At 41.5% G+C, this 21,480-nt stretch overlaps 1 protein-coding gene across 1 annotated transcript; it reads right to left on the reverse strand.

Moving 5' to 3' along the window:
• Positions 1-2,453: 2,453 nt before the first annotated feature.
• LOC311324204 (transmembrane protease serine 9) lies at positions 2,454-13,386 on the reverse strand (the record flags this gene model as incomplete). The annotated part of the gene is made up of 12 exons (XM_084456605.1): positions 2,454-2,735; positions 2,819-2,964; positions 3,135-3,403; positions 10,265-10,427; positions 10,709-11,012; positions 11,094-11,239; positions 11,404-11,666; positions 11,783-11,945; positions 12,110-12,425; positions 12,514-12,659; positions 12,830-13,098; positions 13,211-13,386. 12 exons carry the CDS (start codon positions 13,384-13,386, stop codon positions 2,454-2,456), a joined length of 2,643 nt encoding a protein of 880 aa, XP_084312731.1.
• Positions 13,387-21,480: the final 8,094 nt, after the last annotated feature.

The raw sequence follows: 21,480 nt of genomic DNA on the forward strand, positions 1-21,480 counted from the left end.
GTATTTAAACATTAAAAACTACACAGAAGGCAAGACTTAAAACAAAATATTTGTGGAACAGGTGAGGTTTCAACAACTTCTTAAAACAGTCCACTGAGTCAGCTCTTTTAAAGTGTAATGGGAGGCGATTCCAGGGAGGGCTAGAATCGGTCACCTTTGGTTCTGAGCCGAACGTTCAGGCCCTGGTTGGAAGACCTGAGAGATCAGAAGGCCTTGGTCTGAAGACGGATGATCTCTGAGAACATACTGCGGCCAGGGGGCGTAATAGTTCAGAAATATAAAGTAGGGCCAGCCTGTGTAATGCTATGTAGGTGATTAAAAGGATTTTAAAATCACTACAGTCAATGGGTAACCAATGTAGGGCCATCACTGCTGTAATGTGAAGCTGAGACAGAGGCGTGATTCAAGGTGGTGAACAATGAGTTAAAAGTAATCGTGGTGGCAGGAGACAAAGGCATTAATGACTGTTTCCAGGTCTTGAAAGGATAAATCAGATTTGATGTTTGCAATATTTCTTAACTGAAAGAAGCAGAATTGAACTACTTTCTTTACAAAGTTCATATGCTGGTCAGAGAGTACACCTAGGTTTTTAAAGGCTCGCTTAACATTTACAGCTATAGGACCCTATACACTGTCTTTATCAGAAAAACTCTCAGGACCTACATGTATGATAAGGACATTGTTTTGTCAGAGTTTAGCTGGAGGGAGCTGTCTGACATCCAGTCCACGATAGCTGTTAAAGTCCAGCTGAAACAGACATTTGAGATCATCTAACTTGCGTAGTTTGACGTTAACAAGTGGGCGGTTTCTAACAACTTTTGACAGATTCGATAGACAGATAGTGTTGATTGGTGGATGTCGTGAGATTATCGGTTGACCTTGCTCTTGCATTGCTGACGTAAGCACTCAGGAGATTTTGTTTTGCAGGACGAGAAAAATCATTTCATCACCATGTAAACAGGCTCAGATCCCTGAGATACGAAATACGGCCAAGACAAGACATTTCTCAGACTCTCGTCCAGTAGCAACTCTTCACTCTCCCAGGAAAGATCCCGGGAAACCATCTCACATTTTACAATATGATCTCAAGGGATTTGATTTGATTTATTTGACACATTATAAAATAAAACACAACAACAATAACAAAACAATGATACAAAATATACATTACAAAGAACACTTAAATTATAAAATACATGCCAGGGAAACCCCAAAAACCCCTCAAGGGGCTTGACGAGTGGGGCTCCCCAATATAGCAGTCAGACTTTAACTAAGGAAAAACAAACAAAACAGAAAAACAAAAACAAAACAAATGAAACAAGAAGCAAAACAGCAACAAAAAACAAAGATTATGATGGGTTATTGATACAGCAGTATATTTTTGACAGATCTTTTAAATGATATAGGAGAAAGTTTAACCAAGTAGGGAGGGAGTGAATTCCATATTCCGGTATCCCCATATCCTTAACTGGCTCAAAAGACATGGGCCAGACAAGCAACCATAGGGGTGCATGGAAATATATTGGCCCTTATATCAGTGACCTTGTCCATAAAGAAAGATAAAAACATTTCACAGTCATTGTTTGAAAATGTATCGATTGTGTTAAACAATCTCAACTGTGTTAAACAATCTCAACTGTGTTAAACAATCTCAACTGTGTTAAACAATCTCACGTGTTAAACAATCTCAACTGTGTTAAACAATCTCAACTGTGTTAAACAATCTCAACTGTGTTAAACAATCTCAACTGTGTTAAACAATCTCAACTGTGTTAAACAATCTCACATGTGTTAAACAATCTCAACTGTGTTAAACAATCTCAACTGTGTTAAACAGGGCTCTTAGCTAACGACTGCTGTATACCTGTTGTTTAGCAATGCGTACACGTAGCCAAGCGCGTTTTTTTGCGGCGTGTCGATTCCTGCGTTCCTGCACGTTCAACCACAGCTGATGCCCCAGAGGAAGGCAGGAGACGCCTGGTGGACATGTACGCACAGTCACGCGTACTTAAAAAGCAAGTACATCAAGGGATTTATTCTTATTGCAATAAATCAGATGAAAAATAGGCAGTTGTTGCATCTATTACTTTCTGATTGAAAGATTTCAATAGTTCATATAAGTTAAATTAATCTCCAGCTTAGTGTTCTTTCAAATAAAGGGTATGCCCAGCGAACGGAAACAAATTTGAATGTCCAAAACAGAAAGTACACGTAATCCTCAGAGTTGAACATCCACAGAGAACACACACATGACAGATGAACCGCCAAGGGAACAAAGGATCTGGGCTCGTCTAAGGGAGGCTAACAAACACAGGGAGGTGCAGGTGAGTTAAATCATAAATAGGAACAGATGAACCTAATCAGGGCGGGGAGACAATCACACAGACATGAACCGAGAGACCAACAGAGGGCACAGAAGGAGAGACACACAGGACAGGAAGAACAGTGTGTCTCTAGGGAGCAGGACGGGGTGTGACAGGGTTGAGCTGTAGTTGTGCTGAGAATGGCAGACCAGGACAGGTGTGGCTGCTGTCAGCATCTACCCCACTGGAGGTAAACTGGACAAAGCCTGGCTTATCAGTGCTAATCTGGGAGTTGATCCAGGACTGGTAACGTGACACTCTGGAGTAGACCCCAGGCAGATTGGGCCGAGCACAGCCATAACCGAAACTAACGATTCCAGACTGGACCCAGACAGACTTCTGTTTGCTCACCATTGGACCTCCAGAGTCGCCCTAAGAAGATGAAGTTGGCTCAGTATTTCAAATTCCAAAATGTCAAAGTTCTGGAAATACACATAAGTTAGCTATGACTGTACCTGACACGAGTCCTTGCCGCCTGCCAGAACTCCAGCACAGATCATGTTGTCTGTGATTGAGCCGATGCCATTGAGACAGTTACACTGTCTGTTCCCCAGTACCGGAACCTCCACTTCCTGCAGAGTTTGGGGGGAGGGCAATGGAACTGTAGTGGAGAGAGACACAGGTGTCAAAGGCTGAAACTCCTTTAGAACTGTACCAGGGTCAACAGGCATCATTAAAACCACATGGAATCTTGCCACCTTGGCCACAGGAGGTGCTGTTTCTCATGAGATGGCAGATCAAAACTTTAAAAAGATAGAACCAGGTCCTCACCTCCTTCTCTGATAGCTCCCCAGCCAGTGACCCAGCTATCAGTACCATTGAAGAAAACACTGTCAGTGGCAGCCAGACAGACAGGTCTCATGTAGTCCGTGAAGCTGACAGGTGAGGAGAGTCTAAGCAGAGCGATGTCGTTGTCATTGTTGTAACTGTCAAAAGCTGGATGACGAACTATCTCAGCAACAGTTATGGACACTTCGTTTGTGTTATTGCCCTCCAGGTTCTGTCGACCCAGGGATATCCTCCAACCAAATGTGCTTGAGCTACAGACAGATGAACAATGACATGAAATTTGAAATACAACTCTGTGAAAGGTAATGGTTCAGTAGTTGGCAATAGAGTCGTGAGGTCTAATGCCACTTTGCAGGCTGAACATGTAGTATTGCCACCAGTGGCAAGTTACTGAAGATAAGTTACAGTAGTTACAGTTGCTAGTTAGTTTTTTCAAAAGTAACTGAGTTACTTTACTGATTACTGCTAATAGAAAGTGACTAGTTACTGGGGAAAGTAACTTTTGCGTTACTTTTCAATTCTCGTATTAAGAATAATAGAATATTATTATTGTTATTGTTATGATGATGATGATGATTGTGATATTGAAAATACGGTGTAGTCGTATGCACATCCAGTAGTTAGGTGCTGGGTTGACAGGTAATCATGAAAAAGTGGAATAGAACCCGCACACTGAGACCGGGGCAATCGTGAGTGCAAAAAAGTGGTGTTTATTCCAACAACCAACAACAACATTTCGACCCTTAGGTCTTTGTCAAATCAAACTATCGTCGGAATATTGGGTAGTCGGATTTATGGGTAGTCGGATTATTCGGTCGTTGGACTGATGCGTGCCTCCCGTGAAGGGGGCTACACGGGACATGAGGCAGAGGCAGCGGTTGGAAGTTGGATGCAGCCGCAGAAAAGAAAGCACGCTTGCAGGACAGGAGAATCCGAGCTCAAACCTTCAAAACAAACTAAACCAAACCTGGGCCTACTAAGCCCAAGATGGACTGTAGCACCCGATAATGTAATAATTAACTGATAATGTAATAACGCCTGATAATGTAATAAAAGTTTGACTTAAGTCAATCGAAAATGTAATAAAACCTGATAATGTAATAACTTAACCAATAATGTAATAAACTTTCCCGACTGATAATGTAATACCATTTTTCTGATAATGTAATACCTTATTACATTATTGGTCAAGTTATTACATTATCAGGTGGGTCTTTTTTTTCAAAACTGGTAACGTAATACTTGACTGATAATGTAATAATCTAAAAAAGCGAATTTATACTGCTGTTAGGGTACTTTGTGGTATACTTTGGCGTACTTTGTGGTACTTGTGGTATACATATATGTGTCTTATGATACTTTGCAATATACTTTTGGGTGCTTTGAGGTACTTTTGTGATATACTTTGGGGTACTTTGTGGTATACTTTGGGGTACACAGCAATACTTTGCAGTACTCTGCAGTATACTTTAGGGTACTTTGAGGTACTTTGATATTTTGCGGTAGTTTGCAGTAAACGTTGGGGTACTTTGCAGTACTTTGTGGAATACTTTGAGGTACTTTGTGGTGTGCTTTGGAGTACTTTGCGGTCCTTAGGGGTATACTTTGGGGTACTTTTTGGTACTCTGCAGTTCTTTGCAGTATACTTTGGGTACATTCCGTTATACTTTGGGGTACTTTGTAGTACTTTGTGGTATACATTGAGGTACTTACCCATACTTTGCAGTAATGTGTGGTAATTTGTGGTACTTTGTGGTATACGGAGGTACTTTGCAGTAGACTATGCTTTGGAGTACTTTGCGGTACTTTGTGGTATACTTTGTGCAGTACTTTGTGGTATACTTTGGGGTACACAGCCATACTTTGCAGTACTCTGCAGTATACTTTGGGGTACTTTGGGGTACTTTGATATTTTGCGATAGTTTGCAGTAAACATTGGGGTACTTTGCGGAATACTTTGAGGTACTTTGTGGTGTCCTTGGAGTACTTTGCGGTACTTAGTGGTATACTTTGGGGTACTTTGTGGTACTCTGCAGTACTTTACAGTATACTTTGGGTACTTTGCGTTATACTTTGGGGTACTTTGTAGTACTTTGTGGTATACATTGAGGTACTTACCCATACTTTGCAGTAATGTGTGGTAATTTGTAGTACTTTGTGGTACAGTATACGGAGGTACTTTGCAGTTTGCTTTGGGGTACTTTGTGGTATACTTTGGGGTATACTTTGCTGTGTACTTTGGGGTACTTTGCTGTATACTTCGGGGTACTTTGCAGTACTTTGTAGTATACTTTGGAGTACTTTGCAGTACTTTGTGGTATACTTTGGAGTACTTTGAGGTACTTTGTGGTATACTTTGGAGTACTTTGAGATACTTAGTTATTAGTAGGGCCCTTCAAAAAGGGGTTCAGTATTTTATCTTAGCCTATATAGTAGGAGACAGGATTTAATTTAAGACAGTTTTAACTATATGAATTGAAAGCAAATGTATGAGGCAAATTATGTGAGGCTGCTGTTCATAAACTATAGTTAAGAGCTGCTATCCATTGACTATATTTTAGATTGCAATACCATAACTCCCCCGATACTCATCTCCAAACTCAGCAACTGTCTCAACACTGGAGACAGTCAACCTCTCACCCTCAACACTGGAGAAAGTCACCCTCTCACCCTAAACACTGGGCTGTTTCATATCCTCTGTACAAACACGACTGCATAGTTACCTACAATTCCAGCTCAATTATCAATTCACTGATGACAGCTGCGGTAGGCCTGATCTCCAACACTCTCTACAGTGACTTGTTCTGCATGGTGTTGCTTCCATAGCATGTTGGTAGTGTTGATGTTCTCAGTCAGACGCCCTCTGAATCATGCATATACGGGGATGTTTGTTGTCCATGTCTGGTCATTGGTGATCTGTACATCAACATACTGTACTTGATAATACACTGTCTCCACAGGGGTCCCACTGCTGTTCAGGCAATTGGCTGCTACTGCTTCCTGCTAGTCCACTAGAATCACTTTCATCTTCCTGCTTCCTGCTGTAGTCCACTAGCATCTCCATTATCTTACTGACGTTCAGGTGGAGGTTGTTGCCCTGACAACATTTAGTTTGGCACTCCACCCCCTCCACGAAGGCCTTCTCATTATTGTTGGAGATCAGGCCTACCGCAGCTGTGTCATCAGTTAATTGATAATTGAGCTAGAATTGTAGCTTCCATCTACAATTAAAACTACATGAAATGTCCTGATTTGAAGTAGTTACAATGCAGTAAAATTAACTAAAACATAGGCCATAATGTTCCAGTTAGAGTCGAGCAGCAGGGACCACCTAAAAGTCGACATGTGAACCACCCCAGAATATCAGCGTGCGCACCTGGGCTTCTCTGGGCTAATCCCCTAGCCTTGCCCCCTCCAAGCTCCGCCCCTTATAGGGAGCTATGTGTTAATAGTCACACCCATAACTATTACACTATTTCTGTCTGTCCAACAGTTTGATGGTGTGCTGCTGAGTCACCAAAGTTTGCGCTCACTAAATTATAATCACATTCCTTTCTTTTAGGCCTGTTTCCCTACTTTAGAACACGTTTTGGGGTTCTGAGTCAGAACAGACAATTTTTTTTTCATATACAGACACTGGAAACCATGGCCGTCGGAAGGGAAATGAAAGTGGGTGGGACACCAAAAGGGGGGGGGGTCTGGGGGCCCTCCCTCAGAAAATGTTGAAGCGAAGAGATGCCAATTCCTGTATTCTAGAGCATTTTTACAGGTGGTTCGATACTTTTATCTGGCTATAGCAAGAGGAGAAATATCAAATAATGTTGTATATATACATGATGGCTGGCTGACTGGCTACATGCACACACACACACACACACACACACACACACACACACACACACACACACACACACACACACACAGTTTGCAGGTTAGTTATTCTCCAAGTAATGTGAACATTAGAGCCAGGCATTAGCATTTGTCACAGTTAACACAACTATATTCTTATACCAGCAACAGCTAGGCTACAAGCTGTGTTCAACCTGCATTTGCTTGACTGCAAACTGTGATCACTGAAACTTTAGGCTATGCTCTGCAGTCATATGTCTGCAATCTTTGTGCTTTAATTCATAGAAAAACGTCTTATAATGACGAGTCCTCTTAGAGATTTACAAATGCAAACCAACAGATGGCGCCAAAGGAGTGAGCCATAATAGGCTATGGGGCATTAATTTGTTGGCACAACGAGTCGGATGACAAATGCAGCCGGGACACAGAGACCCACTCGGTAAACGTGCTTCCAACGATCTCACTCAGAAAGACCAGCTGATGTAGCTACATTACAGTGCTGCTCAAAGTAAGGGAAAGATCCAGCGTTAACTCGGATCATGGCAGAGCTAGGCTACTGGTCCAGTCACGTTATCCCTAGCCTACACAGCATTACCTGGCACTAACGTTAGCTAGCTAACAGTTAGCTATGAAGGCACGCTCCATCAATGCATAGTGCTGCAGTAAATGGCAGGGTAAATGCCCCAATGATGGCCTACAATGCGTTTAATGCTATTTTAACCGTTTTATGGCAAAACTAGCTATGATGTAGCTGTATTATTGAATCTACCTTTTCTCAGTTGGTCGACTCTGCTCTGCTCTACTCTGCTCGGGTATACGTTGTCTAGACTCAGATGAAAACGTCTGTGCAGTATTGCAGGTGGAGCAAACCAAGTGTAGGCTACTACCGGGGGGGTCCAAGTGAAATAGTGACAAAAAAAATGGTACATGATGGTAAAAAAATGTGTCCTCACACACTGAGTCACTCAATATTTCAGTACATAAAATGTATGTACTGAATTTGAGTAGATAAGTGCAGAAAACAATGGTAAAAGTGGGTGGGTCCAATATTATTGGACCTAAAAAGTGAGTGGGACTTGTCCCACTTATAATGGTTCCGACGCCCATGCTGGAAATAGACTTCCCTTGCCAGAGACAGCGCAGGGTGAGAGGTAATGTTTTCGGTGGTGTTGTGCATGCGTGTGTTTGTGTGTGTGTGTGTGTGCGTGTGTTTGTTAGCAGGATTACGCAAAAACTACTGGACCGATTTTCACGAAATTTGTTAGAAGGATGTAGAATGGTCCAACTTAGAACCCATTAAATTTTGGAGCAGATCCGAAGCACGGGTCAGGTCCACGGGCTGCCCAAACATGGCTTGCCCCTCACCTCCATTCATTTTTTTGAACCAGGATTACGCAAAACGCAATTTTCATGAAATTCAGTGGAGGGGTGTAGCATGGGCCGTCTTACAACCTCTTACATTTGGAGCAGATCCAAAACACGGGTCGGATCCACAAATGAAAACAAAACTTAGAATGAAGCCAGCTCCCTGTATGGGGGTGCTAGAGACTTGGGGTTTGGATTGGAGTGTGCGGGGGGAGTGTACCGCGTTGCCCCCTGCCGGCTGTGATCCAAGGGTGGCACCATAGTGCCAGCCAAATAAAGCCACCCATTCACCTCCAGCCATTTTTACCTCCGCCCCAGTGAATCACAGGGCGGGTCCACAAGCCGCCCAAACATGGCCCAGATGGCCATTCACTTGATCCTTCATTGGTCTAGGATTATGCAAAAACTACCAGACTTCTTTTCATGAAACTGGAGGGGTGTAGGGGTGTAGCATGGGACAATTTAGAACCCATTTATTTTTGGGATGCACAGAGACACGAAATGCATTCAGGGGCAGAGGTCTGTGGTCTCTGAGAACCATTTCTAGTTAATGGTGTGATGCAAATGTGTGCTTGTCAACTGTTTATTTGTTTAAATAGCCTATTATTGAATAATATTAGATATTTGATATCCGTGAAAGCCCCAGATTTTTTGCATTTTATGTTAGGCTATAGCTGTGAGTCATTCTGAGTACGCTATACTGTAACTGCGTTATTTTACTTTGAAAAATAATTAGTTACATTACTAGTTCAGCTAAAAGTAGTAATAATAATAATAATACTGATTGCCATCATTGTCCAAAATCAAAAAAATTGGAAAATTAATTGGATTTGTGAAGAATGTCGAAAATATAGATATAATAGAGTATGTTTTGGTCTGAAAGTTAAAATACATAATTGTGTTCTGTTGATGTTGCTAGCGATATGGTAGTCTGGAGTCAAGCACCAAAAAATATGGGCAGAGGGGCGGAGCCAGCGCATTAGCCTACCCTTAAAATCCAGCTGCATTTGAACATTATTTCATCGGGAGCATATAGTCGGGACTAAATTAAAAACAAATTTAGGTAATACACTTTGCTGTAATAGTTAACGTGGAAGAAAGTCCATGAAGCCTACAGTAAATCACTCCATGTGTGCCAGATATGCTACCAACAGCTCGCAAAAGACTAGTTAACAATAACTGAAAAGAAGAAGTCTGCGGTCAGTAACCAATCAGAGGCCAAACCATCTTCTCCACACAGCCCATTATCTGCACGGGCCAAGCGTCCAATTGAAAAACTGATAGGATTCTCATTGGTGTCCACAAATATCATAGCTTGTTCCCAGAAGTTCTTGTCACAGCTGTTGACTACATTAGTCGCACGTCTTTCTGATGTACCGCCATTTTTACTGGGCCAGCTATAAAAATGCATGTGAAATTCACGTTTGTAGTAGCTAAATCTGCAACAACAGGATTGAGCTACAGTAAGTAGCAAGGTAGTTTTGTGTTTATATGTGTGGTATTTATTCAGTTTAGAAAATCCCACAATCTCTAGGACTAGCTCAGGCTATGAAAACAATTGCAGCCATTCAATTCTTGTTCTACAGTTTCAATAATGGTTAGCATACAGTATCTCAAAAACATCTACCTCAGAACCAATTAAGTCATTAAAATGTCACACAACACATCTTCAGTGATGTATTTTAACGTTTAGAACAAGACATACTCTATTCTGGAAGTCTCATAAACATAGACCTTATTTTTGACATTCTTTGCAAATCCCATTGATTTTTTTCCCTAGGGATTTTAGACTACACTCCACAATGGTGGCAATGCTAACTTAAAGCTTATATAATGACATCATCTCACCACTCTATACCCTCATACCAGACATATGACACCATCACAGAGCTACACACCTGTAGAAGCAGTGAGCAGCAGAAATCACCCACTCCTTGTTGATGAGGGATCCACCACAAACATGGCGACCAATTCGTTGGAGGCTAGCCTGCCAGGGCCAACTTCCTGGTGAGGCATCTTCACCCCCCACTATTCTGTTGTTCGGTGGGGTTCTGCCGCACACTGGGACAGTGTTCAGCAAAGATTGAAGTCAAATAATTGCTACATTTTGAAAATACAGACTGACACACCAAGGCAAGTTTCAATCATGGATCTGAAAGAGTTGTGTAGCATGTACTGTAGACTCATGAGTCAGTCTCTAAATGCTTCGCTCAACTAGAGACTTTCATTCAAATTGCATCACTAAAAGTGGGTGGAAACAATTGAGTAAAAGTTTTTTTTTTAAAAAGCCTGCATTGCAGAACCACTCCAGGACTTAAAAAACTGCAAAGTATTTAGCTTACCTTCTGCACTTGAAATGACACTAGGTAGAGCTGTAGTTGTAGTGAGAATGGCGGGTACTGTAGTAGCAGGGCCTGGCAGACCAGGACAGGTGTGACTGCTGTCAGCATCTACCCCACTGGAGGTAAACTGGACAAAGCCTGGCTTGTCGGTGCTGATCTGGGAGTTGATCCAGGACTGGTAACGTGACACTCTGGAGTAGACCCCAGGCAGATTGGGCCGAGCACAGCCAACACCAAAACTAACGATTCCAGACAGGATCCAGACAGACTTCTGTTTGCTCACCATTGGACCTCCAGAGTCACCCTAAGAAGATGAAGTTGGCTCAGTATTTGAAATTGCAAAATGTCATGTCTAGAAATCCACATATGTTAGCTATGACTGTACCTGACACGAGTCTTTGCCTCCTGCCAGAACTCCAGCACAGATCATGTTGTCAGTGATTGAGCCGACCCCATTGAGACAGTTACACTGTCTGTTCCCCAGTACCGGAACCTCCACTTCCTGCAGAGTTTGGGGGGAGGGCAGTGGAACTGTAGTGGAGAGAGACACAGGTGTCAAAGGCTGAAACTCCTTTAGAACTCTATCGGTTTCAAAATGCATCAGTAAAACCACATGGAATCTTGTCAGCTTGGCCACAAGAGGTGCTGTTTCTCATAAGATTGCACCTCAAAACTTGGTGGAATTAGGTGCTCACCTCCTTCTCTGATAGCTCCCCAGCCAGTGACCCAGCTATCAGTACCATTGAAGAAAACACTGTCAGTGGCAGACAGACAGACAGGTCTGATGTAGTCCGTGAAACTGACAGGTGAGGAGAGTCTAAGCAGAGCGATGTCGTTGTCACTGCTGGCACTGTCATAAGATGGATGACGAACTATCTCAGCAACAGTTCTGGATACTTCGTTTGGGTTACTGCCCTCCTGGTTCTGTCGACCAAGTAAAATCCTCAAACCAAATGTGCTGGAGTTCCATTGGGATTAACAAACAAAAAGGATATGTTACATTCAGAGTCAAGTTGAATACTAGGAAAATATTATTTATACTGCTTCTACAGCTTTCATTATATGACCACAAACCTGGTGAAGCAGTGTGCCGCGGAGATCACCCACTCCTTGTTGATGAGAGATCCACCACAGACATGGCGACCAAATCGTTGGAGGCTAGCCTGCCAGGGCCAACTTCCTGCTGGGGCATCTTCACCCCCCACTATTCTGTTGTTCAGTGGAGTGGTGCCACATACTGGAACAGTAATACAAATTGTTATGAAAAAACATATGTTCAAATGAGTTTGTATTTTTCTTTCCAAGGACAAAGAAGATTGATGTCATATTGTACTGATTTTAATGTAGAAAGAGGAGCTCAAATCATCAGCAAAGTTCTCTGATTAAAGGGTCAAAACTCACCCTCTGCACTTGCGGCACCTATGACTGGTGCTGTCGTAGTAGTTGTCGAAACATCTGTAATGGCTGGCATTGGAGTAGAAGGGCCTGGCAGACCAGGACAGGTGTGGCTGCTGTCAGCATCTACCCCACTGGAGGTAAACTGGACAAAGCCTGGCTTGTCGGTGCTGATCTGGGAGTTGATCCAGGTCTGGTAACGTGACACTCTGGAGTAGACCCCAGGCAGATTGGGCCGAGCACAGCCATCACCAAAACTAACGATTCCAGACTGGACCCAGACAGACCCCTGTTTGCTCACCATTGGACCTCCAGAGTCACCCTAAGAATATGAAGTTGGGTCAGTATTTCAAATTGCCAAATTTCAAAGTTCTAGAAATCCACGTCAATTTGCTATGACTGTACTGTACCTGACATGAGTCCTTGCCGCCTGCCAGAACACCAGCACAGATCATGTTGTCTGTGATTGAGCCGACGCCATTGAGACAGTTACACTGTCTGTTCCCCAGTACCGGAACCTCCACTTCCTGCAGAGCTTGCGGGGAGGGCAGTGTAACTGTAGTGGAGAGAGACACAGGTGTCAAAGGCTGAAACTCCTTTAGAACTGTACCAGGGTCAACAGGAGTCATTAAAACCACATGGAATCTTGCCAGCTTGGCCACAGGAGGTGCTGTTTCTCATGAGATGGCATCTCAAAACTATAAAAAGTTAGAACCAAGTCCTCACCTCCTTCTCTGATAGCTCCCCAGCCAGTGACCCAGCTATCAGTACCATTGATGAAAACACTGTCAGAGGCAGCCAGACAGACAGGTCTGATGTAGTCCGTGAAACTGACAGGTGAGGAGAGTCTAAGCAGAGCGATGTCGTTGTCAAAGGTGTCACTGTCATAAGCTGGATGACGAACTATCTCAGCAACAGTTATGGACACTTCGTTTGGATTACTGCCCTCCAGGTTCTGTCGACCCAGGGATATCCTCCAACCAACTGTGCTTGAGCTACAGACAGAAACAATGACATGGGATTTGAAATACAACTCTGTGAATGTTAATGGTCCAGTAGTTGTCAGTACCCTCATACCAGACATAACACCAGCACAGAGCTACACACCTGGAGAAGCAATGGGCAGCGGAGATCACCCACTCCTTGTTGATGAGGGATCCACCACAAACATGGCCACCAAATCGTTGGAGGCTAGCCTGCCAGGGCCAACTTCCTGCTGGGGCATCTTCACCCCCCACTATTCTGTTGTTCAGTGGGGCTCTACCGCAGACTGGAACACACATGATTTTATTCCTTTTTTTTTTTTTTCACAACCTTTATTTAAGCAGCAAGTCTTTTTGTGACAGATTTATTTTACAAGAGAGCCCTGCGTACAAATCACATACATTAAAATACAAATATATAAATATACAGGAAATACAATTAACACTAAATACAAGAAATACAAAATACATACAAATAAATAATACAGGTATAAATATATAATACCATATAAATAGATCTGGAGTTTCAAGGAATGTTTCTGTATATCTGGACAGATCTGATGAAAACAAACGTAATGGCCCTTATTTACTATGCGATCCTATGACAGAAAAGTGGGCATACGTCATTTCCACGGCACGTTTGGCACTTATCAATTAAATCAATTAAAATGGACGTGAGCAGAGACTGCGGCCAAATCTCACATCTCACGTCTCATCTTGGGTACGCAATTTTGAGAATTGTTATGAGTAGGGATGTGACGATAACTGATATAATAATAAACCATGATAAAATCCGATTAAATGTATCACTTTAAAATTAGCACTCAAACCGTGTTTGATTTCCGCGCTTTGAAAAACTCACTGTAAATACTGTCCAGCATCATCCAAAGTTAGCAACAGTCTCCAAGATGCATTATTGTTTAAAGCATTATTAATGTTTAAATGCAAACAAAAAGTGCATAGTGCTTCAGTGTGGATCAGTCGTTTTTCAACATTTTCACGATAATACTGTTAATGTGATAATTTTGTTCACTATAATCATGATGTGAAATTAGGGATGCATGGGCCGATGCCGATGTTTAAAATAACAATCCTGCTGATGGTCGATGCCGATGGCCGATGTTTATTTTATTTTATTTTTATCCCCCCTTTTGTGCCAGGGAAACAAAGAAATGAAGTGTTTGGTTCCAAAACGCCAATTTTTTACATTTGCATAATCGGTACCTTTATCTAGGTGTGAACTATTTCTGCCATCATATTTTAAGATTTAAGAACTTTCCACGGCAAGCATGCACTGCATCACCATCTAGCCGGATAGCCTTACTGTTTACAACTCACAGAGAAGGCTAGATAAAGAAAATACACCGAATAACTATAATAAATAAAAGGAGGATTAACGAAATATGAAGTAATCTAATGATCCCAAAAAGTTGAAAGCAAACTACACTTGCGTTTGTGGCTTTACGTCACGGATCTTCTCCGAAACTGCAGCTGGGTAGGCTACGTTTTGCAACAAAAAAGCCGTAATTGTTGCGACATAACATCGACCACTACCATCGGTGAATGTCATTTTATTTGCAGATGGGCCGATGGCAGTCAACAAGGCCAATGTTCGGCCGATGCATCGGTGCATCCCTATGTGAAATGTTCATACAATTACACAAATATGTAGCCTACCCTATGGCAAAATATATTTTGTAAAGGCCTCTTCTTACATAAATGGGTGTTTTCCAATTGATGGCAAACAATGGGGTTAGCAGGTTTTTGGTGCAAGAGTAATTGTGCTTTCATTTTGAACCTATTTAGACTCTGCAGCCTTAAACATCTTAAAATGACAGCAAAATTAATGTTACACCAATCAATAAATATACTGGTGACATAATTACTAGCAATCAAAATGAACAAATGAAAAGCAATGGGTAGGCCTCAGTGACATTTAAATAGAGCTTTGACAGTCATCATATCGGTATTGTCATGCTCTAGAAGACCTACAGTATGCACATCCTATCTTTCAGCAGAGGTGAGAGGAGTGGGCGAGCGAGGTACTGTAGGCTAATAACCTGACATGCACCAGTTTCTATAGGGCTACTGGCTGAAATAGAATATTTTACATTCACACAGGTGTTAGCTCTAATTTGAGATTTAGTTACATTTATTCATTCATTTTATTCAATACATTTATTGTCACAATCATATTTTTCTATATGTAAGGTAAAATAACACTTTATTATTATTATTATTATTATTATTATTATTATTATTATTATTATTATTAGAATTACTATTATTGTTATTATAAATCCTTAAATTGACAGCAATATGCAATGTTTTTGGATAGGCTACACAATTAAACAAGGAAGCTGCCCAGCTCACACTCCCTTCAAAATAAAATTGCTAAATGCGAGATGGTTTTCTGGAATCTTTCCATGGAGATTGAAGAGTTGCTATTGGACGAGAGTCCGAGAAATGTCTGGTCCTGGCCGTATTTCGAATCTCCATGCCATTTGTATTTTGCACTGTCCTGTCCTGTTTTTGTACTGGTACATTGTTGTGTTGTTGTTGGCTCCACAATGTCGTAAAACATTCCTACAGTATGTATGTCAAGTACAAATGGCAATAAAAGGATTCTGATTCTGATAAACTACAAGGGCGAGGACAGAATATGTAGGGGCGTGATATTTAAATGCCGATTGTTTTCATCCACACCGCCCAATTATTCGTATGAAGGGATTGGGGTATATAAATGTTTGATAGATCACACGTGGATGCTGTCATACCATCATTTCTGCACTCGGATCTGTGCTCAGGTCTGCACTCCTTTGATAAATGAGGGCCAATGAAATAACTTTTTTCATTAAAAAAGTAGGTAACACTTTATAATAACACCCAGCTATAACGCCTTTATAAGCTATTAGTAGAATGAACTAATCATGAATAAACCATTTATATACATTTATAAATGATTAATACATTATTTATAACTGTATTTGTATAACACTTACAAATGATGTATACATTATTCATAATGCATTAGTAGATAATGAACTAATCATAAACAAACAATTTGTATACATTCGTAAATTATGATTAAATCATTATATTCATAAATATTCATAAAAGACAGATCGTTTATAACAGGTGAGTAAAAAGTTCACAAATCATGAATAAACATTAATAGATATTTATAAATAATGAATAGTCTTCACTTTAGATTAGGGCACATAATAACATCTGCTAATGATTTATAGATCTTTTAAGAATATTTTACAAATCATTTGTTAAACATGAACAAATAAATTGAGGTACAGTTATTTTTTCATATCAATTTTTCAAAGCATCTACAAATGTGCTACTACACATTAAATAACATGTTTCACTAATAATTTAGTAAGGTTGATCATTATGAATGTTAAACTAGTACATTTACTAATTATGTACTACTTCTGGACATATTGGTACCTGTGCCTTAAGAGTCTTAAACCCTTTTTTCTATCACTGTCTTGTATTTATATTGTTGTATGTGTTTTTTATATGGACCAGTGTCTGATTAATAAAGGTGATCATAAATGTATAGAAATGGTTTGATAATAACTAGTTCATTATTAATTATTTTCTCAAAGTATTTGGGCTGCTACAAAGACTCAACACATGATTTAAAGAGTCTCTCTAAAGGTTTAACAAATCATTTATGAACCATGAAAACAAATCTATACATGAAGCTTTAATCAAATAACATTTTTCTAAAACCATTTACAAATGTGTTCCTACACATTCGATAACATTATTTAATGTTTATCAAATCAAGTACAAAAATGTTGGTAATGTGTTATGAATAATATATAAATCATTCATAAATGTTATACAAATCTTGTTATAAATAATTTAATAATAACTTACGAATGTATACAAATGGTTTGTTCATGATTAGTTCATTATCTACTAATGCATTATGAATAATTTATAAATAATTTGTAAATGTTATACAAATATAGTTATAAATAATGTATTAATCATTTACAAATGTATACAAATGGTTTATTCATGATTAGTTCATTATCTACTAATAGCTTATAAAGGCATTATAGCTAGGTGTTATTATAAAGTGTTACCTTCATTCTGTCACTCTTCCAATAGAACAAGGTTAGATGGAGAAATCTAGAATTTGATAGTTTTAACTTACCATCAAGTTGAGAGTAGGACACTGAGAAAAAAATCATATAACTTAGTTAGTATTGTACTGTCAAATGGACAGGTAATATTAATGCATGCAAAATACTTTGAATCATCCTGCATCTCCTTCCATACCCCTGCCCTTTGACATTCCATATGTAAATTCATAATTGATTACATATTTTTTATGTTCACAACTACTCATTACATAATGGTTGTTTTAGTTGTATTCAAGAGGGCGCCACGCGAATAGCAGCCAGTTGCAGCAGCTCCTGTGTTTTTATTATTTGTGTACGCTTTGTCTGCGTTTTTCTTGTCTGTTCAGTTTTTCTGGGGAACCCCAGTGTATATCCCATGAGCAACAACAGGAGGATTGTTTACTGTACTCACAGGAACGAAAGTCGAAAGTGAACCATGGGGAGAGATCGGAGATTCTGAAGGAGCTGAATTGAGATCTGGCCATACATGGTATCGCCGGCAATGAGGTTACCATGACAGCCTTCAAACTATGTGGGCAGACAGAAACCTGGCTAGCGGGAAGCAGAAAGGAGGGGGGCTTGCTGTTCAACAACAGATGATGTAATCATAGACATAACTGTTAAGGAACGAATCTGTAACCCGGACATTTAACTGATTGCTGTCGGCCTGCGTCCATATTATCTACCTCTGGAGTGTGTTTGCATGCCATTGTTGTCCTTGTTTACATTCTCCCCTCAGCGGACACCTAATCTCGCATAGCCAGACCTATCTCCACTCTTCGTCTATGCTGTGCCAATATAGCCATACCTATCTCCACACTTCGTCTACGCTGTGCCAACATAGCCAGATCTGTCTCCACACTTCGTCTATGCTGTGCCAACATAGCCAGATCTGTCTCCACACTTCGTCTATGCTGTGCCAACATAGCCAGATCTGTCTCCACACTTCGTCTACGCAGTGCCAACATAGCCAGATCTGTCTCCACACTTCGTCTACGCAGTGCCAACATAGCCAGATCTGTCTCCACACTTCGCCTACGCAGTGCCAACATAGCCAGATCTGTCTCCACACTTCGTCTATGCTGTGCCAACATAGCCAGATCTGTCTCCACACTTCGCCTACGCTGTGCCAGTGCTGGAGAAAGGTCTGGATGGCCTCATTAGCATTCGAGGATGGGGGGAAAAAGTGCTGTACATGTATTTCTTTGAACCAATCACACTCGTCTTGTGCAGAGAGGTTGCTAGGTTGTTGTTGTTTCACGTAGTCGAGATTTAATCTGATTGGGTGGGGAAAATCTTCTGTTGCCACTGATTGGGCAGTAATAAACTTATCCCCAAAACCTACATCCGGTGAGTTAGACTAGCAGATGTGGGATCAGCGTGTGAAGTCATACACACAGTCACCAGAGCACTCTAGACAAAGCATCCTTGTGCTTCCATGTAACATGACCCACCAGATGGTATGCTTTGCATAACCATTTGGGAACTCTGCATTGGAAACTGTTTGGAAAAGGGCAGGCACTTGGCAGGTGACTGGATGAACCATCTGTCTATCACTGTCTAGCACACGCTAACTTCAACCGCTCTTCACTATCAAATCCACCCAGTGTAGCTGTTTGTATTTCAAATTCCTCAGAACCAACGCTGATTGGTGAGATTGTTTTCTGATCTGGCACAAACAGATCTCTATGGATAGTATCCACACTGGTTTGCGAGAGAAACAGAATGTGAGCTTGTGAGGTCAGGATGGTCTCACGAGGCTAGCTTTCATGGCGACCTCTGGTGATTTCAATCACTCCTCCCTGACGTCCACGCTGCCCACTTTCAGGCAGATTGTGAAATGTGCCACCAGTGAGAACTCTAGTCTACGTCGTGGTCTACCAGTTCGACCCATGTTTAGGGCTTGCCCAGCGCTCCTTTGAGGAGGGAGTTTTACCAGCTACTCGCTACCACTACATCGGACTCACTCCACAAGGGTTTATGAGGATTACACGATTCACTCGGTTACATATGCAAATGTCAAGGATGTGTACAGCTCCTCAGTATTCCCCTCGCCTGGACGATCTGACCATAACCTAGTCCTGGCCTAGTCCATCAGGACTCAATGACCAGTAACCAGTGAGAAGATGGACATCTGGGAAGCTCTACATTAGGAGTTTGAATCAAGTGTCTGGGAGGTGCTCAGCATACCCCATGGGGATTACATTAATGAACAGACTAACGGACTGCATCACAGATTACATCAACTTCTGTGAGGAGATGGTCATACCCACCAAGAGGGTGCGCTGTTTCCCAAACAACAAACCCTGGATCACTAGTGACCTGAAGGCCCTCCTGAACGACAAGAAAAGGGGCTTTAAAACCAAGGACAATAAGGAAATGAAGCGTGTGCAGATGGAGCTGAAGGGGAAGATCAAGGAGGGTAAGAACAGCTAGAGGAGGAAGATGGAGGACAAGCTGCAGGGCAACAATGTGAAAGAGGTCTGGGGTGGCATGAATTGGTATTAGCGAACATTGATTGCTGCGTCAATCATAAATAGACCGTTCTAATAATTGCTACAAAGGATCCATCATCGGTGGGGGACAATATTTTTACTGTGTACTTGTGTGATGTACAACGAGGCCTATTTTACTCACAGGTTGTAACAGTCCTGATGTTGCTGCTGGCCCCCAGACCGGCCTGGTTGGAGGAGAAGAGGAGGCAGCTGTAGGAGGTGGAGGGGAGGAGGCCGTCCATCTGCCCGCCCAGGGAGGTGAAGGTACGGAAGTATTTTGTGTGGGGGGACGACAGCGGTTTCACGATCAGAAAATATCTGTTGGCTCCGGTAACGCTCGACCACTCAAACTTTAAAGAGGTACTTGAAATGGCCTTGGAAAAAGTGATTTGCGATGCAGCAGGGACTTGAGAACAAGAAAAAGGTATTAGTTGTAGTAACATTCTATTTTCACAATATGCAATAAATACATGTGATATAAAGACAATTACCTGTTGTTGCAATTTTCGTATCCAAACACGGTGAAGAATTAAACCTAAGTACTTTCAAAGTAACTTCATAGGTACTCCCTGGATTCAATCCCTGGACCACTGTTTGCGTGTGTGATGCTGGCAGCGACACCACAACTGGCGCAAAATTGGTATCGCTCACAGTTCGCAGGTCCAGAGAATAACTAGTGGCTCCTGTGTAATTGGCCCATTTTACACTGAGTGTCGATGCAGAGGGACACGCTATTGACATAATGGGACATTCTGAAGAAAAAAAAGAAACAAAGTTGAATTGGAATTATTGATTCCTATCTGCTGAATAAGTGGTGTGGTCCCTAAGTCCAATAGCATATAGTATAGGCTATTCAGAACAACTCCAAGTATTCTAGTAGGCCTACTGTATGTTCACATCAAGAGTAGGAACAATATGTTTCTTCAGATCATACTGTACAGTAGGTGTTACTATGATGAATTCAATTACATTACATTACATTAAATCACTTTAGTATTGTATGCCCTCACAAAGTGTTATAAAAATAAAAACGTGTTTCCATTAAACAGTTCAATCAACCTGTAAAATTTTTGTAAGACGACTGACATTTATTTTATTTTTTACTGTAAATGTATTTATTTTCAGTAGACAATTACACCCTGCATACTGTATTGTCCAGTTTCCCTATTTTCTTACATTCTTACTGTTGAAGATTTATGGCACAACCCCACCGGTCGGCGATAATTTCTACTTGACTCTCTCAGGCCCGTGACTGTGAATCTGATGCCACACAGATTCGCTGTAGCGATAAATCCTTGAGCCGAGATACACTCACAACCCTCAGGGTGCGGCAGCCCAATGTGCTGCTCCCTCTGGGATCCGGCCGCCCTTGGATCTGGCCGGACCAGAGCGTGAACCCCGGTCCCCGGTGGGCAACTGCATCGACACAAACCACGACGCATTAGACCGCTACACCACCGCGGACCCCCCGACACCCGAGTCATGTTGCACCGTTAACCTGACATGACTGTATAGCTCTGACAATATTCCCTCTATTAAACACATGAAGCACTCAAACTACCAGTGAAAACATCCAACCTCTAGGAGGTGTCCATAACAGCCCAAAACACTCACCTGCCCAAGCATACGGCATCTGGAAGAGCAACACAAACACAAACGTGTTAAAATATGCTGCTCAACTTGTGCACATTTAAAGGACTAGTTTGGCATTTAGCATCATAAGCCCTGACCATACCCCATGTGGTATTAAC

Source organism: Borostomias antarcticus (assembly GCF_949987555.1).
Source record: "Borostomias antarcticus genome assembly, chromosome: 22".
NCBI classification, from domain to species: Eukaryota; Metazoa; Chordata; class Actinopteri; order Stomiiformes; family Stomiidae; genus Borostomias; species Borostomias antarcticus.